The 22,500-nt window shown below is 43.3% G+C and overlaps 1 protein-coding gene across 2 annotated transcripts in view; it reads left to right on the forward strand.

The window, feature by feature from the left end:
• DGKG (diacylglycerol kinase gamma) overlaps positions 1-22,500 on the forward strand; it is a 224,144-nt gene that overhangs the window by 39,958 nt on the left and 161,686 nt on the right. For both annotated transcript variants that reach the window (XM_053565639.1, XM_053565638.1), the window contains exons 2-3: positions 5,401-5,719; positions 19,207-19,283. In XM_053565639.1, coding sequence (XP_053421614.1) covers positions 5,653-5,719; positions 19,207-19,283 — 144 coding nt within the window. In that variant the 5' untranslated portion in view covers positions 5,401-5,652. The remainder of the gene's footprint in view (positions 1-5,400; positions 5,720-19,206; positions 19,284-22,500) is intronic.

Genomic DNA, 22,500 nt, shown 5'->3' on the forward strand with positions numbered 1-22,500 from the left:
AGAAGAGTGTTCATACTGCCATGAGTCTCCGTGAGGGGAGTGACGGGTCAGGCTGCTGAGGGAACTGCCCAGTTCCATGAGCTGGGGCAAGCCCTCCTGTGTGTCAGCTGTCATCTCTGTCAAAGGGCAGAAACTCAGGATACTGTGTGGAGAGTCAGGCAGTGTTTCAGGCCCCAAGCTTTTCATGATGGAAATAAAGAACAGGACAACTCCTTCCACTGTGACGCCAACCACTGAACTACAATGGAACACCAATGATACTAATGTGCATATCTGTTGAGTTACTGCAGAACACCCCTCTTCACCTCACTCTCCCTCCTCGTCAGGGCATCAGCTCATTCAGGAAGCTTTTCCTGACCCCCGTGCCTGCTTCAGAACATTAGATACCCATAAGTCTCTGGGCATATGTGTACCACTACCCGTATCTGCTTGGATATTAATTACTGTGTGGGTATCTGGCTCCCACAAGGGACCATCAGCTACCACAACTGAGGGATAGATTTTTGTAAATTTGCTCAAGGAGTTCGAAAAAGTTCAGAGAAGATGGGACTTTTTTTATCTGTAACCAGATAGATGAGTAGTGGTTTGCTGTGGGAAGGAAGGAGTGAGGGGTGTTCCAGGAAGACTAAAGGCATGCTGGATTTGCCAGTCCATTAACTAGTGTTTCCCAGTGCCAGAAAAGAACGTGCTCCCACCAGGTGCCAGGCACTTGGCTGGTGCTAGGAGAAGCCAGAAGGTCCATCTATCTGGCTGGAAGGTGGTGTGGGGGGGGCAGGGGGTAATCAGGGTGAGAACGGGGAGAGGAGCTGTCACCACAGGTAAAGGACCTTCTGCGATTGGCTAAGGAGCCAGCTCTTTATCCTGGCGGCCAAGAGAGGCCTTAGAAGGGTTTTAAGCAGGTAAGTGTCCAAGTCAAATTTGGCTCTGACTGAGGACAATCTCTATGAAAGTGTTCGGAGTGATTCTGAAGTGATAACACAACGTGCAGACGGCAATCCATAATATGCTACCTTTTGTGTAAGGAAAGAGGGAAAATAAGATATCCTCCATGTGTTTTCTCACTTGTGCAAAAATAAACCCAGAGAAGATAAACTAGACACTGTGAGGGGTGGGTGTGAATAAACTGGAGAAGCGGCGCGGGGGCAGGGTCAGAGGAACGGGGGAAGCGATATTTCTTCGAGTCTACCTTACATGGTTCTGACTTTTAGAACCATAATAAAAAGAATCAAAGAGAATTCCCCATTGAGGGAGACACCCTAAAAGGAAAGACAAACAGAAAGACACAAATGGGAGCCGGCAAGAACTAAGCTAAGTAACTATTTTGAGGATATGACGTTGATGAAAGCAGGAGCCCTGTAAACCAGGCTTGAACTCTGTTTTGTTTTTTCACAGAGGTGTGCACTGGCAATTTTGAAACTATCTTCTGGGTATTGAGCAAAAAGGATATTACAGATAATGGAAACAAAATTTGTTAGAGAAGAAATTTTAAAATATAGAATGAGGGGAAGGCTACAGTTGATATTGAAGTAATGGACTGGAGTTAGAGGTGTGAGTGGGGACATGGAGTTTTTTAACATAGACTGACAAACAGATAAGGTGTGTGTGTGTGTGTGTGTGTGTGTGTGTGTGTGTGTGTGTGTGTGTGCGTGCACAGGCATGCCCGGATTTTGTAGCTCTGTCCCTGAGAGGGTCTAGAAGCAATGACCCCCCAGTTGCAAGTGAGCACACACACAGCCTCTGAACCTTTGGCTTCAAACATTCTCTACTAAAAGGAATCGGGGCTTCGTGGATAACTCAAGCTGAGAAAGCATGAGATAAGCCTGAAACATTTCACAGTGCCAGAAATAAGGACGTGTTCAAAGAATGCTGGGGATATGTCTACAAAACAAAAAACCACCTTGAATGAGCTTCCCTTGATCAAACCTGGAACAATTTGAAAGTCAAAGATAGCAACAGATTATCACTCAGTAAATAAAATAAGCATCCATGAATATAAGTAAATCTGTATTATATGTAAATGTAATATACTTTTATATTAATTTCTATAAATATTTATAATTGTGTAAATTTATTTGGTGTATTTATAATTTTATTTATCTTATATTTTGTATTTTTTTAGACTAGGGCAGTATTTGTAGCATATAATGATATAAAGAAAGGAAAACTCTTCCTAACAACAGACTCTCAACTAATAAATGTAGAAGGAATGATGAAATTAAAATATCATTGTCATGGTAATAATTAATCCAGGCAAGAATAATCAGTGAATGTTAAAATTCGTGGATAAAAGTTTGATGACTGATTACAAAATTACAATAACCTGGAGCAGGATAAGATCAAGTTCAGAAACCTCTGGCATAGCACTAGAGACTTTTCACCCAATTACTGTCAGCTGGCTCTTTAAGCCATATTACTAATAGGATGATAATAATTATTTAGTTTTCACTATGGGATAGGCATACTAGGTGGAGATCTGGCTTTTGCATACATTTACTCACTTAATCCTAACAGCAATCCAGTAAGCATTTTTATTAGTATCTTCATTTTTTGATGAAGGAACCAAAGTTCAAGAAATGGAAAATTTGTCTAGGGTAAAATAGCTAGAAAGGGCAGAACCGAGATTCAAGTTCGTGCCTTCCGATTTTGAGTTCAGCGTTGTTCTATCACACAGCATGTCTCTGGGTCCGCTAGGCTCTCTGTGCTTCTGAAAGTGTGCAGAATGATCAGGACATAGAGGCATTCTTAAAACAAAAGTGTTATGGCTCCTTTTTTCTCCTCACCATATTTACTAAACACCCAGCCTCATCTTCCTCATCTGCACAACGGAGACAGCTGTACTTCATTTACAAGTTGTGACGGAGACTAGGCTGGATAATGTATGTAAAGCATTTAGAAATAGCACAGTGTGAAATAAGTGTCCATTAAATGACAGCAATAGTGAGGGTAATAGTGGTTGCAACGTTGCATTCCCTGGTAGGACAAAAAATATTTCTAAAGGGCACCTCTCACTTTTGGACTCAATTGATAATCAAGAGCCAGGTCATAAAGAGCTTTGTGTATCATGAAAAGATTACATTTTATTCTATAAGCAATAGAAACCACTGAAGAATTTTATTACAGAGAGAGATGTGATCTGGTTGGCAATTTAGAAACCAAGGGGAAGAGAGGAAAGCCAAGGCAGGGAGACCAGCGGGAGGCTGCAGTCGAATAACAGGCAAGAGACAACAGGCTCTGAGTTAATGAAAGGGCTGGCATGATGAAGAGGAGGGACAAAGGACAAACGCCAGGACTGCTGTGCGGGGTTTGGCAGGGGAGGAAGGGGGAGGAGATTTTCTGAGCCTCCGGCCTGGGTATTGGTCCTCTCAGGTGTGACCAGAATGCAGAGGCAGAGTGGCTGGTTGTAGTTCTGGAATGGTTTGGGACTCACAGAGGATTCACAGTAAACAGTTGAATATTCAGATCTGAATTAAGCCTCCTGAATATCTAGAAAGAAGAGGCTGAAAGGAAAAGATGCTGAGTGTTCTGAATGTCTGATCTTCAGATGCAGGAGAGAGCTCAGGGCTGGAGCAGCAGGTCTGGGGGTCACTGAAGCTGTGGGAGTGGGTGGGATCCCTCAGGGAACACACGTGGACTGAGGAGAGAGCGGAAGAAGAGGTTGAAGGAGACCAAAGAGGAACACTCAGAAAGATAAGAGACTTTGGAGGAGGGAGTTTTCTGCCATGTCAAAGGCTGCAGACAGAGCAAATGAAGCAAAGAAGGACTGAACGTGCCTATTGTATTTGGCAGCCAGGTCACTAGTGACCTTGACAGCAGCAGGTACTGAGAAGCTGCCTAGCTGGCAAGATGAAGAAAAGAGTTGGGTTTCTAAGGTGAGAAACTAGAGCTTGACTGTTGCTGGGCACGGGCATCCCTCTCCCACTCCCTTACCAGGCATTCCCATCTACTGTGGGAGAGCTCTGGTGGGTGGAGGATCTTCCCTCCAGCTTCTTCCCTCAGCTCCAGTTCAATCCTCCAGATCCACACCTGGTCTATGCTCTCCTCCAGAGGTCATCCACTTATGCCTTCCCACTGGATGGTCTTATCTAGCACTACTCACGTGCTCCAGGCTCTCCAGACTTGCCTTAAGTCAGTGCCCAGAGTGGGGATTCTGTTTTATTAAAACTGAGATCATGCTTTGGTAACATTGGAGCCTATGTTTCCTCTGGTCTTTATTTCTCCTGCTGTTAGGTTGATGCCTTTCCAACCATTTTTTTAGAATAAGAAATGTACTTCACACTGCAATCAGTATACATATATGTGCACAACTAAAAGAAAAGGCTCGTGACATGATATTTACCCTGACTATGGTAGATGCACTCCAATAGTAATTTTCAACTCTATTACTGCTTATTTTATTTTAGTTCATGTTTTTAAATGCTGGTCCTGACCTGTTACATTAATTTTGCAGCTCACAAAACTGATCTAACCACCCATGGTATGAAATATTCCAAGTTAGGGGGTAGCGCCTGTGGCTCAGTCAGTAGGGCGCCGGCCCCATATACCGAGGGTGGCGGGTTCAAACCCGACCCCGGCCAAACTGCAACCAAAAAATAGCCAGGCGTTGTGGCGGGCGCCTGTAGTCCCAGCTACTCGGGAGGCTGAGGCAAGAGAATTGCTTACGCCCAGGAGTTGGAGGTTGCTGTGAGCTGTGTGAGGCCACGGCACTCTACCGAGGGCCATAAAGTGAGACTCTGTCTCTACAAAAAAAAAAAAAGAAATATTCCAAGTTAGGAGAGGCTCTAAGGGAAAGTTGCTAAGTGTTTGTCTGAACAGGTTCCCCTTCCTCTCCCGCACTGAGGCACAGACCTGCCCTCTAACCTTTTCATGGCTCAGAAGGATGGGAATGAAAATCGTAGGTTAGAAATAACCAATACACTCCACGTATTCCATTGCAATCCAGTTACTAGATGCTAGTCAGCCTTGGGGGTATTTGAATTTCCAAAGTATTTCCAGAGGCAGGTAAGCAGCTATAATGGTGGAATTTGGAAATTAATGGAGGGGAGAATGGCTCACCTTTCAAATTACCTCACATAGGCTGCTGGCCCTGTAATTACCCATGAGGCATCCAGCAGCCTAGGGCATTTCATGCCGTGAGGATACGGGATGTATAACACTCCCCAGAGTTCAGGGGGGGCTCATCTAGTCATGCAGCCACAGTTTGCCACTGGAATCCCACACACCGCCAGGCAAATGATGGAAGCCGTGCTGCCCTCCTGTCCATGTGTTCCTCAGACCTCCGTGGGGGGAGATCCCTCACGTGAAAACAATTGAAACATTATCCCCATTCAGCAAAGAACATTTGGGGATTTTTTTTTTAACTCTAACATTGTCATTTACAATGTCTTTTCTGCTTCTACCTAGGAAGAGCCAGGATTTCTTACTTGCAGGATTGACCTGGACTGCAGACAGGAGGATGCTGCCTGAGGAATAGCAGATGTCTTTTCTCATCTGCTAAGAGGTCCCCACTGCTGCCATAGACAAGTCCTCTGGGGAATCTCCTGAAGTGCTTATCCATTACACACCTGCAATGAGCCAGGCCCTGGGCTGGGCCACAGCTTTACCCTGGTGACACTACAAGGTTCCTGGCCTCCAGGCACTCTCACGAAGTTAAAGATGAGTGAAGAACAGTGGATTTCCCTCACTCCAGAAGAATTTGGACAGCTCCAGAAATATTCAGAATGTGAGTAGCTGGATTGACAGAGCTGGGATGGGATTTCCTTTTTTGCTGGAGAGCAGAGTGGTGTCACCATTGCCAAGCCACAGAGAATGTGGTTGCACCTGACAGCTTGTATTTCCTTATAAACACAGAATTAGGGTTTTTAACAGAAAAACACAATTATCTTTAGGCTCTATAAATAATACATGCTCACCGTAGAAATTTGGAATTGCACAGAAGAAAATCGAGTAGGTTAGAAATCGCCAACACGCTCCTTGGACATTCTGGAGCGCTCCCCTCTCCGGCTTATTTCTTTGCACGGCGGGGTTCACACTGCGTGGACCATTTTTAAGCCTGAATTTTCCATATAAAATAATATTGTAAGTATTTTCTCAGGCCTCTTTAGACTATAATTTTGAAGGGCTGACGGCTGCAGGGTTACAGTGTTTAATATACTCTTGCATTTGGAAGAATATATATATGCATTAATATTTTTTAAGACCTTCTTTCAGTCAGATAATGAATTCTGACATGTGTTTCTTTCTGTGCTTCGTTCAGAAAGGCTTGGACTTTTACGTGGGGCTCTGGGTTTCCTATTAGTTGTGCCAGGAACCATTTCAGTGCAAGACACAGTGGTGGTGAGGTTGGCATCCGCACACAGGCACACAGCTGTGCCCATCAGGCCACTGCTAACCCTGAGTGGTGACAGTATTCTGCTCAGGCTGTGCAGAACACTGCCCTCTGCGCACAGAGTGGCCATCACTGACGGTGTGTGGTGCCTTGCCTCTGCCCCACCCCCTGTTTTGTGGTCTCTGCCTTCATGTCACTTGTGCTGATACTTCTGTAAATCACTAGGCCTGGAGGGTGTTGACCTGCCTTACAGCTACAGGACCCCTCCACGTGCCCATTGCCAGCTCCTTCCCACTTCCCACAGGGCAGGCAGCTGTTGTCCACAGTACTGGGCTGGGAGTCAGGGGATCCTGTTCAATTGCTAGCTCTGTCCCCTGCTCTCTGTGACAGGACAGTCCTTCCACCCTCAGCAGGACAGGGATTTCTTTCCCTGTCATCACTCCCAGGCCTAACACTGTGCCTCGATATGCTCCGCCAGGTCAACAGGAGCTCCATACGGCTATTGGCCAGTGTCCCTCCTGGTATCCTAGAGCCTGCGGTCTCTTATCTGGCCACGATGGGTTTAGGAAAACTCTAATATGCTGACAAGGAGCAAGGAATCACTCTCTGGAGTAAATTCAGTCTGCTCCGTAGGCCCACAAAGTACCAGATACTATCAGGAATGCACAGAAGGACAAAGGGCCAGCCCTGGAGGCCAAGAATCTTGTCGGGAGTCAGAGCGTACTCCCGGCACAGAGAACGGCACCGGGCAGCAGGCAAACAGCCCCGGCAGAGCTGCCTGAACCAAACCGAGCATGTGGATGAGAAGGGAATTGAGAACCCAAGGAAACTGGTACGGAAGTATATGGCTTTGGTGAGCTGCTAGCAAAGTACCTCAATGTGGGTGGACTGAACAATGTACTTACTGTCTCAAAGTTCTGGAGGCTAAAAGTGCATAATGAAGTGGTCAGCGGGGTTGTCTCCTCCTGAGAGCTAGAAGGAAAGACTGTCCTAGGCCCGTCACCTTGGCTTTGGCTGTGAGGAAAGACTCTGTCCCAGGCCTGTCACCTTGGCTTGTGGCTGGTCCTACTCTCCCCGAGTTCCTCCATACGGCACTCACCAGGGTGCATGTCTCTGCGTCCAGATTTCCCCTTGTAACAAGGACACAGTCTTATTGTCTGAGACCCACCCTACTCCAGTGTGAACTCATCTTAACTAATGACATGTACAACAACCCAAATAAAGTTACATCTGGAATTACTAGGGGTTAGGATATAAAAGATACAAACTGGGAGGGAAGGGACACAATTGAACCCATAACAGAGGGTTTAGCTGGGGGAACTCCTGTGTAGGGGGTGGTAAGGAGAGCTTCTAGGCGAGGCAGAGGGAAGGAGCAGAGGATCGGGAGGAGGATAGGGAGGGCTGGGGAGAGGAGAGGAGGCCTCAGGCCCTGCATATCAGGGCACTACTTAGAACCACAGATCTAGAGGCTGTGTGCAGGGTGGCTCAGACCAGGAGCTGCCGGGTCAGGGAGTCAGTCAGGATCCTTTGGATGAAATCTAGTCTTAGCTGAGGAACAAAGACAGGAATGTGGCAATAAACAAATGCTAATTTGTAGGAAATCGTGGTGGAAGTATCATCAAAACTTATAGAGCGAAAGGAAACCAAAGATACCGCACAGACTGAAACTGCAGAAAAGGGCCACATTAGGATGTAAGATTGATGGGGATCGTTTGGTAAAAGGCAGAAGATTGATATGATCTGAAGAGAAACCAGAGTATTATGGTGGGACGGTCTGGGGATGTTCATTTTGAGGCAGTGACGACACATCCACTTGTGCGTTCCTATGTGCCAGGCTCCAGGGAAACAGCAATGAATGAGACACAATCCCCGCCCTTAGAATCTCATAGCCTCACAGTGGAGACAGAAAGGACTCACTCCAGGGCGCCACGAGGTAGCAGGGCTCAGGAAGGTACAGCATGGGGGAGGACGCCCAGCCCAGTCCAGTGGGGAGCTTCCTGACACAGTGGCCATTTTCAGGAGGGGGAAGGGTGTTTCAGGCAGAGAAAGTGGCTGGGCAAGGGCAGGGCAGAGAGGACAGCCCGTCACAGGCTGACAGCCTAGGGTGCATGTTGCTGCTGGTGTGGGAGGACATGGGCGAAGAACCAGGAAGGGAAGTAGCACCCCATCATGGAAATCCTACTCTCTAAGTGACGTGTCGTGCAGGCCCCAGGAGGGCATGCGATAGGATGTGAGAGGGAATGAGGGGTCAGGCTGCAGCTCCGACTTGGGAAGGGTGTGGCGAGAGCAAGAGAGAATAAAAGAAGAATGAAATCTCTTTCCAGAGCAAGAATGTTAGAAGAGAAAAGGAAAGGATGAGACTGGGCCTTAGGGTGGGTCTCAGTCAGGGGTCCAAAGACAAGGAAAGAACCATGAAGGCAGCCATCTAAGAAGGTCAGGATGGAGGGAGCCAAGGGAAGGAGGGCTTCCAAGTGCGGCAGAGCAGCCAAGTGGGCAGAGGGATGAAAAGAAGCTGGAGCGGTCAGCAGGAAGGGGTCCTTTTCAGTTTGGGCCTTTTCTTCGACGGTAGTCTTTGTCCTTCTCCGACAACTCCCTCAAGCTGTCCACATCCCAGGACTGGAAAGCACTCTGCTACCATTATTCTAACAGGAGAGGAAAAGAGGATACAGTTCTTAGAAGATGATTAATCTTCAGAGGAAACCCTGAAAAAGTCACTTCCACCACTTTTAGACACATTCTGGTATTAGTTGGATTGCATTGCCATGGCAACCACTCTCCCTAACCACATAAACAGGAGCTTTACAGTAGCAAAATAATGAAGTGCACAGCCTGAGAACTGAGAACGTTCTCTAATGGGGTTACCAGGCAGGAGAGATTCTTGGTGTTTTCCATTTATGTAGCGTAAAACCTGTACTTTCTCTGGTTGCCTTCTATGGGGATGGGGAAGTCATCTTAACACAATCTTGGAGACATACAAATTTATATTTTATATGTATACAGAGGGTGCCAAAAATGTATACCCATTTTAAGAAAGGAAAAACTATATACATTTGTAAGACTCAAGTCACATTTGACTTCTGCAATTACAAGAGGTGCTCAGTGCGATTTGTTTTCATCTTTTGCTATCGTTATGTATGGAATATTACAATTATAACACAATTATTTCCTTTCTTAAAATGTGTATACATTTTTGGCACCCTCAGTATATGTATGATACACAAACACACACAGCTGACAGCAAGCTTAATGCCAACCAACCGTGTGAAGTGCATGTCAAAAAAAACTAATGCGGTATTAAGAAATTTTTATGAAATTCTTATCACAAAATAAAAACAAAGTAAAAAGTCTTAGAAACAGAAAGATGAAATTTAAATCTACCTGTGATCCCATTTCTCAGCAATAACCAGTACTAGCATGTTTGTGTATAAATGTAAATATCAAAATATACATACAAACGTAGAAACATACGTACATGCACAAAATAAACTTGGGAATACACACACACAATTTTAGGATGCCATTCTGTGTGATGTTTTCTTCACCCTAACAATCTGTTTCAGTTATCTGTTGCACTATCAAAACAAAAACAACTTGGTGAGTTAAAAACAAACAATGTTGTTTTTCCCATGATTCTGTGGGTCGGGAACCTGGGCAGGACGTGGCAGCCATGGCAAGTCTGCTCCACAGTGTCTGGGCTTCAAGTGGGACGCCTCAGACAATTGAGGGCTAGAGCGTCCTGCATGGTTTATTCACTCACGTGGTGTTTTTTTTTTTTTTTTTTTGGCCGGGGCCAGGTTTGAACCCACCACCTCTGGTATATGGGACCAGCACCCTACTCTTTGAGCCACAGGCACCACCCCACTTGGTGGTTTCTTGCTGTTCCCTGTAGACCCTCATTCTCCGGCATTCTCTTATCCTCCAAGGCTTCTCCAGGTGGCCCTTGTTTTCAGCAGGGTAACCTAGACATCCAACTTGGTGGCTCAGGGCTCCAGGAGCAGAAAAGCAGCAGCTATCTGGTCTTTTAACACCTGGGCTGAGAGGCTCTAGAGCAGAACTACCTCCACCTTCTATTGCTCAAAGCAGTCACAGCCGCAGCCTACATTCAGTGCCGTGCAGGAATGAACTCTGCATAAAAGGTAGCCATCTTTGGAGATGAGCACATAGTACACCATGAGGCTTTTTCATATCATGTAATACGCTTCTGAAGCATGGTTTTTAGTGGTTGCAGTGAATTTGATTTCTTTTGGACACATTTGGACTACTTCATTTAAACAAACCAATCACTGAAATTTTAGGATGTATCTATAAATTTATAGTGTTTGATTGGGCAAACTGATACCCATATTCTATATTACCCTGATCAGACCTTTCCAGAGAACTGAATTTATTTCTGGGCACAACAGTTTACAATGGTTAAAGACAACCTGGAACTTGTTAGAGAAATGCCCTTGGCATGATGAGAAACGCCCCCACAGGCTAATTATGGAGAAATGAAGATGTCGTGCATATTTGCTGGAGAAAGGAAGGAAAAGATGAGGGAGAGCTTCTTGTATTAAAATAGCTGATTGGGGCTGCAGGGAAGAGGTGTTAAGTTAACTTTGAGTAGCTTCAAAAGATAGCCCTAGGACTAATGGAAGGAAATCATAGGAAGATTTTTTTGATGGTCAAAGGTGTCCAAGATAGAACAGAATTGACTTAGAAGTAACTGAGTTTCCTTTCCCTGAAACTGTCTGGACAGAGAGTTGGCTGAGACGCTGTGCAGAAGATAAGGGCATTAGTTGTCTGGTTGATTAAATGACCTTCATTAGCCCTTCCAATACTTGGATTCCGTGTTTAAACCGAAGCCAGTTTGTGCATGTGGGAATGCCGTCTCCTAGCCCTCCACCTAACCATTGTGATGATTGCCGGGAACAGCAATTTTTTTTCCAGTCTTTGTTGTTATTGTTAATTCCTCGAAAGTCCCATGATTTATCAAGGACAGAAACTATTCATTTATTTGGGGAGGGGAGAGAAAGAACTGATGAAGCATCAGTTTAACTTTTAATTCTCCAAGAAATTAAACCAAACATTTCCTACATCAGCCAGTAGTCATTTAGACAGGGTAGAATTCTGTTTTTCTTGGGACAGAGTCTCACTCTGTCACCCGGCTAGATGATGTAAAATTTTTAAAGCTTGGAAAGATTTTAACCATCATCAGTTCCATTTGTAACCCCTTTACAAATGAGAACACTGTGTACAGAAGAGTTCTGTGACTTATCTAAGGTCATATAAAAGGTCAATGATAAAATAAAAATTAGAAACAGTGAAAATCCAATTTGTTTCAATTCAGTTCCAACAAATTAAAAAAAAAAAAGGACCCTTTGGAGCTCAAGAGCTCAACCTTCAACCATATGTTGCTATGTGTAGATATGTATATATTGAGAAAGAGAGAGAAAGAGCAATTAAATTATAATAGAGCAAATTTTTAAAGTATACGTCAAGAGAATGAATCAGTAATTTGTGGTACCAGGAAATGTATTTCATTAGCATCAGATCATGGCAAATTTTCTGACTTGAAGTGTAGATGCAGTTCAAAATTCAATGTTTTCTCTTTCAGAGTCAGAGAAAATATTTAGGATTGATTTGTAGAGCAATGGGAGGCTTTAAGTGTCATTGAGACCTTGCTATTTGTATCGACCAGTAAACTGAGACCTAATCAAATGTTCATGCAGGCCTGGACTGTAAAGTGTCACATCTCGTTGCTTTTATCTTGGAAGGGAAAACCACAACTATTTCTCACCTACATCTGTTTTGGCACAGCTGCCCTTCTTTCCCCTTATTGATGATGGGGACTCTACTCACAAGGAGTCACAGAATCCATGAACAGAAAGAAATTTCTATGAGACAATGACTCTCAAAGTTCAACATAGACATGAATATCCTGGAGAGCTTGTTAGAATGCAGATTCTGAATCAGAAAGTCTTGGATACTGCTGAGATTCTGCAAGCTCCCAGGACATGCTGATGCTGCAGAGGCCACACATTTAGTTGCAAGATGGTACAGGTTATCTGATCCATTTTTCCACCTCTACTTCAAATCTGACTGGTAAGGCCAAGTGGGGGGAGAAAAAGTGGGAAATTTTGCATTATATTAATAAATAGTACACAAATAAGTCATGTCAGCCATTTGGATCATTTATGATGGCAGAAAATTTTAGTATCCTAGAAAGGGTTTCCTTATATCGGCCAAAATTCCCTCTGCTTCAATGTAAAGCCTTTTCCTCTTATTTTATATGAAACATGGTGATGGCAGAACCACCACTTCCAGGTCAGTGGTCCTCAACCTTAGCTGCATAATCACATGGAGGGCTTTGAACCCTTCCAAGGCCCTGCCTGCACTTCCCGGGCCATTTAATTACCATCTGTAGGCATGGGACCCAGGCATCAGTATTTTTTAAAGCTCTCCAGGTGATTTCAATATGCAGCCAAGGTTGAGAACCACTGGTCTACCTTGTCTACCCCATGCTCCTAGAGATAAAGGACACCTGGGACAAATACAACCAGATCAGTTTCTTTTCTATCCTCATTTATTCAAGAAATCTTTACTGAATATCTATTCTATTCCAGGCAATGGACCACACGCTGGGGGTAAACAGTGAACAGGAAAAGTTTAGCTGGGAGAATGTGTGTGTAAATGCTTATGAAGCTGGGCTTCTCACATGCAGCCCCCACGTTCCACTCTGAGGCCTGACTCCTCCTGGCTAAAGAGGGGGGCCTTGTGATGCAGTGGTGTCAGCCCTGGCCCCCTGTTTTGACTTCATCCTTCATCTTCCAGAATCTTTGAAGAACCCTGCCTGCTCTTGTTTTTGTACATCTCACTATGTTCTTGACTCCCTGGAGTAGTTAGAAAATGTATTAATGTATCTGAGCCTTCTTTGGAAGAAGAAAAATCTAAATTGTATTTTTTTCTCTTTTTCGTGCCGACTTGCCCTTTCCCTCCTCTCTGTATCTCCCCCACTACCCCCACCACCACCAATGGTGGACTATGTCTGTCTAATTTCAGCATCGTGGTCTTTTCTAAGTTGTGGCAGGTGAGCCTTAGCAGTCAGCCACAGATCAGGAGGGATGTTGTTTAGGATCTGCTCATCAAAAGTGAGGGCCAGGGCGGTGCCTGTGACTCAGTGAGTAGGGCACCAGCCCCATTGACTGAGGGTGGTGGATTCGAACCTGGCCCCGGCCAAACTGCAACAGAAAGTAGCCGGGCATTGTGGCTGACGCCTGTAGGCCTAGCCACTCAGGAGACTGAGGCAATAGAAATCACCTAAGCCCAAGATCTAGAGGTTGCTGTGAGCTGTGATGCCACAGCACTCTACCGAGAGTGACATAGTGAGACTCTGTCTCTTAAAAAAAAAAAAAAATGTGAGGGCCATGGACCTGCTTGATTGGGGTCACCTGTGGTCACCTGCCATCTTATTCAAAATGCAGAATCTCAGATCTTGGCCCAGACCTGCTGAATCTGTATTTTTACCAGATCTCTTGTGACTTACATGCCTGGTACAGTTTGAGAAGTTTTTAGACCACTTTGGGGAATGGAGAGTTATGATGCAACTTAGAATTTCACTCTTATGTATGAGTTTGCAGACTCGCTTCTGAAAATGTTGATTTATACTTATTTCAAAGTTCAGGGATGTACTGCTCAAACACTCAGTGTTCTAAGCTTAAAGACAGAACATCAACTTTGGGTTCTGGTCAAGTTTACTGAGGTCTCTGATTTGTCTGCTTGCTCAGATGGAGGGCATCCCAGTTCTGCACCAATGTGGTAACAAAAGTGAAAAAGAAGGGGCAGCGCCTGTGGCTCAGTCGGTAAGGCGCCGGCCCCATATACCGAGGGTGGCGGGTTCAAACCCGGCCCCGGCTGAACTGCAACCAAAAAATAGCTGGGTGTTGTGGCGGGCGCCTGTAGTCCCAGCTACTCGGGAGGCTGAGGCAAGAGAATCGCCTAAGCCCAAGAACTGGAGGTTGCTGTGAGCTGTGTGATGCCACGGCACTCTACCGAGGGCCATAAAGTGAGACTCTGTCTCTACAAAAAAAAGAAAAAAAAGTGAAAAAGAAGTTTTTTCCCTTAAAAAGTCTTCAAGGTTTCTCAAATACTAGGAACAAGTGTTTGGTTTAGGTCCCAGAGTTCTTGGCACATAAAGTATCAAGAGACAATTTTGGACTGAAAACTTCCCAGGCCGATTGTTACCACTAGCAACCTTCATTATAGAGAGAAGCCTTCTAAACACCTGATATAGGGAAGAACCAACACCAAGAGTCCTGCCAGTCTGGGTTAATGCAAAACATACCCTGCCTTGCCAAGTAGCTGAGTAAGCTGACCTGTGGAATAGCGTTCTTTGGTGGTATCCACTTAACCAGTGAAGACTGTCTGCCAAGCACAGCAATTTTAGATTCCTCAGAGTGATAATCTTTGCTTTTTCCTTTGGCAATAATCATTCAACAAGTCACCTGCTTCTTAAGATAGTCTTCACTTATAACAATAAATCACATCATAGAACAACAGCGCTCAACCTTGACTGTATATTTGAATCCCTAGAAAGCTTTAAAATATATTGTCTCCTGGATTCCCCAAGAGATGTTGATTTAATTAGTCTGAGGTAAGGCCTGGATTGCAGAGTGTATAGAGGTCCCCGGGTAATTCCAATATGCAGGCAGGTTTGAGAGCCTGTGATAGAGGAAAAATCTTAGATTCTGACTTACTAGCTGTCCAGTAAATCTCATAGCTGTTATCCCATTATTTAGATGTGTTAAAAATAAGAGTGACTCACTCACTACTTATGTACCCTTCAAAGAATCACTTAAATTTCATAAACTTCAGTTTCCTCTTCTCTAAAATAGAGATGATTATTTTCTCTTTTCTAAAATAGAGATAATTATTACATTGAGGATAGTTTTGAAGATTTAGATAAACTCTGTAAGGTGACCAGAACAGGGCCTGGCATAAAATAAGCACTCAACAAAATGAAAGTTGTTACAAATAACTATGGAGATGGCCCTATTTTGTATACCTAGAAATGGAACATGATATCCCCTGAGTCTGGTGGCGGCATTTGGCAGAGGCATTTTCTACTGAGGTTATCCTTTGGGCCCACACATAACACCTGAAATGAGATCAGGGGATGCTCCAAAGACGTCTTTCAGTGTTATTATCTGTCTTAAAATGAAACAAAACGGGGCCGTGATCATTCAAGTGGATTAGTCATGTGTAATACCCACTTACACCTCATGGGGAAAAGAAAAAATCCTGCCCAGAAATCCGTTGAGAAGAAAACTGTCATAAATATCAAAGGACATCCAAGGAGAAAATAATGTGTCCCAAATTTGAGAATTAGGTTGTTTCCCTTTTTAAAAGGGATTTTGATGCTCTGAGCCTATAAAAGCCTATGAAGCAAAGTGAAGTAAGTGTGTGATGAGTTATATACTTCACAGAAAATTAGTTAAAACTTTCGGATTGTTTTCCTTTCCATTTAATTTTAGGCTATTAATCAGATATCTTAAAATAAATGCCTTTTCTATTTTTTCTCTGTGAACCCTGTGTTTATGTGAACATGATGAAAATATGTGCATGCATATATATCTATATCACATATATAAATATAAAGCAGAAGTTTAAAAACAGAGCAATGAGGTGTCAGAATGGAAGTATTTCTGCTAGAGTAAACTCTGGAACACCCATAATGCCACAATAACATCAAAAGAGTATGAATTAGGCTATCTCAGTGATTCATGCCTGTAATCCTAACACTTTGGGAGGCTGAGGCAGAAGCATGGCCTGAAGTCAGGAGTTCAAGACCAACCTGAGCAAAAGTGAGATGCTGTCCCTACAAAACACAGAAAAATTAGCTGGGCATGGTGGCCTATGCCTGTAGTTCCAGCTACTCAGGAGCCTGAGCCAGGAAGATCTCTTGAGCCCAGGAGTCTGAGGTTGCAGTGAGCTGTGATGATGCCACTGCACTCTATCCTGGGCAACAGAAAGAGACCCTGACTCAAAAAAAAAAAAAAAAAAAAGGTAGTATAAATGCAACTGAAATCACTCCCTTGTTTCTCAAATCAAAATGCCAGCTCTAAATGCTTCTTGTAGGAGCCCCACTAGAGTTACCAATGTTCTTAAATTTGTAATTTTTTGAATTTAGCCACTTAGGCTGAGCTAAAAATCACCTATTAAAATAGACTCTAAAATGTGGAATATTTTTCTAAATAATTAAACTCTTATAGAGTAATTTGAATCTGGTATGTGTGACATTAACTGAGCTCTGGTCTAATTCTAAACTGTCTTCCATTATGTTTCCTGGGTGGTCTTTAGAAAATAGAAATCTTTGCACATACTCTGGGTGAAGGGCACACTTACAACTTTGACTTAAAATTACAAAAGCAAATTATGTAACCAAAATATATGTAGCCTTGTAATATTCTGAAATTTTAAAAAGAGAAAGGAAGAACATGGAAATCTGGTTATATTATTTCACCATTCGAAAGATCTTTAACCATTTCAAATCAATATCTTTTATCTCAGCACCCAAGACCCCAAAAGTCTGCCCCCACACTACTCTCTGGTTCTAACTTATCCTAAATGTGCTGTGGTGCCCGTCCCTGCATCGTGGCTCACTCTGTCTCTTCTAAGAATACCCTTTCTTCTCGTTTCGGAAAACCTTACCCATTCTTTATGCCCCAGCTCCTTCATAGGAAGTCCTCAGTCCCAACCCTAACCCCACTTTCATCCTATTTTACTTCCCCACTTGATGAATCATAGAGCGTCCTATTATTGCTATGGCATAATTATTCTTTTACTTGTCTTTGCAAATGTTTGGATGCAATGGCGAATAACATCTAAGGAAAAAGAAAATAGAATTTTGAGCTAACTAGAATTGAGTAAAAACCCTAGCTCTTAGGCAAGTCAATTATTATTTTTTTAATTTTAGCTTCTGCATCTGTAAAGTGAAGAAAATATTGCCAAGTTTGCATGGATTGGTAGAAGTGAGAATATACAGGTGAAGGCCCCCAATAAGGGGTAACTATTATTACCCAAATTATTCTTCTCACCTTCCCTAGTATTTCTTTTTTTTTTTCCCTAGTATTTCTTTAACAGTATCTTGCATTGTTTTACCCTCAATAGTGTTTTCTGAATTGAATGGAAGTGGCACAAAATGATGGCATCTGCTGCCTGGATCTTACTGAACTATTAGTTTTTCAACATCTGTTTTGCATTTCAGAAAGAAATTTCCATTTTTAGGCAACAGCAGCATTTTCCTGTGGCATTTTTATATGTCTCAATCCTGAAATGATTATAACTTCAGCTTGATTTAACCCAAGTCAGCAAAGCCATGGAGAATAGCCCAGCCAATGAGTACATCTACTTTACCTAGGCCTAGGAAACCTTAAATCTCTGTGCAAAGAGCCTATAAAACAAGAAACTCTGTGTGAGCTTTCAATGACAGGGTCCTTTGTTCAGATGTACAAATAGCAACAATAATGGAACTTGGAAACTCTTCATTACCCACAATACCGAGAGATAGGGAGAGCATAGGTCATAGAAACACTGGTTCACTTTGATGTCTAGAGTGCTGATAACCACACAGGATAAATTCACGACAGATATTTAGCCTCCTTTTTTGACTCCCCCTTCCTTTATAAAACTCCCCCAATAATCAGCCATTATGGTCTTCATTGGTGTTTGTATTATTTCCTACGGAAAGTAGAATTTTCTAAGCCACCATGCTTCATAAGTCCTCTGCATCTCGCTTTATATTGTCCCCTTCTAATATAAATGTAATATATAGGGAACATTGAGGAGAAATTATGGGGGGTGGGAAGGGCTCAACTTCCAGAAGAAAATGTACAGGCCAAAAGTATGTTAGAAATTCGGTAGGAACATAAAATCAACCTTGCTAATTATGAAACGTAATTGAGGTTACATTTTATGTGTCAGAAGAAATAGCTCAATTTCCTCTACTGAGATAGAAAGTAAAAATCAAGAAAGGGGGACAGAGCTGTCAGGATCTCAGAATTAAAGAAATCACCTTGCCCTGCTGTATGTATAGATAGTACAATAATGTTTCAGCACCAAGGACAGAGCCTTGTGTGGCTCAATGCCCACCCATCCTGTATCATTAACAACTTTTTAATATTTTCACTCAAATGTTTATACATTCATCTGTGTGTTGTTTTTATGAGTTCTAGTTATGTGTCAGACCTTGGCATGATATATAAAGACTCACCAGCCAGTTACAGCTAACAAGGTAAAACTGGGGAGGAGATAAGCACAACAGTCAAGTAACACTAGAACAAGTGCTGCCACCAAGTTGTGCTCAAGCCATATGGCAGCCAGAGGAGATAATGCTTATCCTTGACAGGTGCCAAGAAAGACTTTACAAAGGAGTTGGCATTTGAGCTGGATTTTGTGAAGATTGAGTGAAGTTTGCAAGATAGAAAAGAATTGCCATGAAAGAATATACAGTGTATTCAGGAATGTCTGGAAATGAGATTTGATATGACTGAAATGTGGGATGAATGGGAAATAATGGATTGTCTAGGTCAAATCACCAAGAGCTTATATCCCATGCAACGGGGTTAAGGCTTTCTCCTAGGGAAACGGAAAGCCAAATGGTTTTTGAGCAGGGAGGTGATTTGATCAGATTTTTGTTTTAGAGAGATAGTTCAGGTAGCAGAAGAAAGAACAGACTAAAAAAAAGAAGTGGATGAGCAGAAGGGCAGATAAGGATGATATTTCTCCAGATGGTCCTGGCAATGAGGGCATGCTCCATTATAATCATAGTTAGGTAGAATTTATTTGGCCCGACTCCCACTAGCTGTTCACCAGTGTTTCACATGTGAATTGTATCTCTCCAGATTCCTCCAAGAAGATAAAGGATGTCTTGACTGAATTTAATGAGGGTGGGAGCCTCAAACAATATGATCCACATGAGGTAAGAACATTTCCATTTCAAGCCTTTAAAAAAATACCCTGTTTTCTTCTTGGAGGTTTAGCTTGCCTTGAAGAACTTGCTTCTCAACATCTTTTTCCCTAAGTCTCAAGTAATCCATCAGTCCCTCCTGGCATTATACTTTTCCCAAGTTCATTCACCCCTCTCACTGTCCTAAAAAACTACTACTTCTCCTCTGATCAGATTTCTCACTCCTTCTCCAATCCTCATCTCAGTTAACAATTGTGTGTCCTACTTCACTGAGAAAGTAGAAACAATCAGGAAAGAACTTCTACAAGCTACCTCACCTACCTGTGCCTTTTCTGCTGTAACTAGGGATGAACTCTCCATGCTCTTATCTAATCCACATTCTCCACTTAGGCACCCAACCCCATCCTCTTTGGGGCCGTTGATAGGCATTGGGTTAGCAACATAGCTCTCCTGCCCCTCTCTTTCCCTTCCTCGTCCCTCTTTCTCTCTTTATCTCCTTCACATAAGCTCACCCCTATATATTAGATTTTCCCTTCAACATATAAACATACTGTTATTTCTCCTATATTAAAAAAAAACCTTTTCTTGACACTACTTCCCCTTCCATCTCCTACCTCATTTCTCTCCTGTCCTCTATAGTAAAACTATATGAAAGATTTGTCTATACTCACTGCCCCCAAGTTCTCTTCTTCGTACGTTCTTGAAAACCCTTCAGTGAGTGTGTAACTCCCCTCATCTACCAGTAGTGAAGACCAAACCCCTTCATGTGGCTAAACCAAATAGCAATTTTTCTCAATGCCATTGGGTGTGGTTGGTCAAATCCTCCTTCATTTTCTTCACTTGGTTTCTGGCCACTAAACTCTCCTGGTTTTCCTCTTTCCCCTACTTGACATTTCCACTTAAAAATCAAATAGTTATCTCAGGCTTACCATGAACAAACTGATGTCCTTGATCTTTCCTTGTACAACTGGTTTTTCCAGCAGTCTTCCCCATTGCAATAAATGACAACTGCACTCTTCAAGCCATTCAAGCTATGGTTATGGAGTCTGCCTTGCCTCTTCTTTTTCTCATATTCTATATCAAATTCATTGCCAAATTCTGTCACTTCTACCTTCAAAATACATCCAAAATGTAGGCACATCTCACCACCTGTGCTGTTACCATCCTGGCCTGAGTCATCACCATATTTTGCCCAGATTATTTCAAGAGTCTTCTAACTGAGCTCTCCGCTTCTGCCCTTGCCCTTTAAGTCTGTTTGTCACACATATCCTGAGCAATCTGTTAAAACTTATGTCAGAGCTTGTCACTATTCCACTTGACTGTCCCTTATGGTTCTCTACCTCCAATTCAGAGTAAAAGTCAAGGTCATTACAGTCTGCACCTCCTCTACTTTCCAATGCTCTCTTTTGTTGCTCTACCCCTCTTTGTTCTTTTCCAGCCATATTAACGCTCTCAATGCTGTCATATAAGCCGTGTCACAGCAATTTCGGCACCACTGCACCTACTGTTGCTTCTTCTTGGAACATTCCTCCCCGGCATATCCTAGTTGTTTGTTCTCTCACCTCCTCCAAGTCTATACCCAAATCACCTTCTCAGTGATTATCACCTTCGTTATCTAGCCTTGAAGCCCTCTTGCCTGATTCTTCCTATCCTCCACTCTCTTTATTTCCTAGTTAGCTCTTCTCACCAGCTGTCACACTATGTAATTTACTTAATTAATTGCCTGTTTCTCCTGCTACAATAGTTTTGTTCACTGCTGTGTCTCCAGTGCCCAGAAGATTATCTGGCTTACAGCGGCAATTCAATAAATAATTGCTAAATAAATAAATGAATACAAGCCCTCCCCCAACTTTCAAACTGTCAACTCACTTAACGTTTTTTGGCACTAGAATAACTAGGCACTGATCTGGGCACTGTAGAAGGTATAAAAATGAAGAAGTAGAATTCCTGGCCTCCTGGACATACTTCCAACTGGTAGGGTGAAGTTTATGACCCTGGAGTCCCATAGTCTTAGATTAGATCATCTACCACTGTCATCACCCAACAATATGGCCTGGAATATTTTGCCTCTTTGGCCTTCACTTTCCTCATCTGTAAACTGAAGATAACAAAATAATAGAAACTTTGAAGTTTGTGGAAGAACTTTTACAAAGTGTCTGACACTCTAGAGGACACTTTAAAAATGGTGCCCATTAGTGCAAGTCTTCTATACCTTTTCCCTAGAATATGTTATGCTCAACTCCCTTTTCCTTACTCCTGGGTCCTTTTATGAAGGCTGATTGCAGAAAAGTGACTGATCAGCAGGACTAATTTAAGGAGAGGCCAGCACTTACTTATTCACATTGTCATCGTCCATTCAACAAACCTGAGAAAACGCCTTCTCTGCTGGACACTACAAATGAATCAAAAGAGCTTATGCCTTCAAGGTACACCTGAGAGGGACTTTGGATAAAATACACCAATCACTGAGAGAATGAAACAGGAGGGAGGTTCCCGGAACAGAATGTTGAGAAGGCATCATTTCAAAGAACATTCCCAAGGAGAAGCCATGCAGAGGAGATGGCAAAGCCAATCAGAACTCACTGCCCCACACCTGCCACCTCCAGCTCCAAAAACATGGGAACAAAACCTAGCGGGGCTGCTAATCATCCTGTCTGCCCTGGGGCTGATGAGTGGGAGGGGAACAGTTTGGTTAGAGCCACCACTGGTGTGAAGGGCATGGCAGCTTTCAGAAGGAGGGAGCAACTTGGATGGCAGGAGCACGTGGCCACCCTCGCCTCTGTCAGGGCTGGCCCCCAGTTTTTGTAGGCCTGACACTGCTGCGTCCCAGGGGAGCTCTGTCATTCTGACTTGGTTCTTGCACACAGCGCAGCTGATTGCTACTAGGTGTAATGTCACAGCACAGGGTAGAGAAACAGGGTTTAATTTCCCTTGAGCTTGATGGCTGACTACTGCTAAAATGTCTCAATGAGAAACAAGTTAGCCATGGGAAGAGGCAGATTTCTAGAAAAGCTAGGGTGAGAATACAAGTTTGCAGAATAAGGGGACTGCATCTGGCCATGCTCTTGCCTGACACCAAGTGATTCTCTGGAGAAAAGACCAATGAAAGGCCGCTAGAGCAAAACCCAGCAGAGCAGAAGAGGCAGGCGGCTCGGCAGTGCTGTAAGCCTGGACTCAGATACACCTGAGCACAAAGCCCGGCTCTGGCACATGCTTTATGATCTTGAGA

This window comes from Nycticebus coucang, chromosome 16 (genome assembly GCF_027406575.1).
Source record: "Nycticebus coucang isolate mNycCou1 chromosome 16, mNycCou1.pri, whole genome shotgun sequence".
Lineage (NCBI taxonomy): Eukaryota > Metazoa > Chordata > Mammalia > Primates > Lorisidae > Nycticebus > Nycticebus coucang.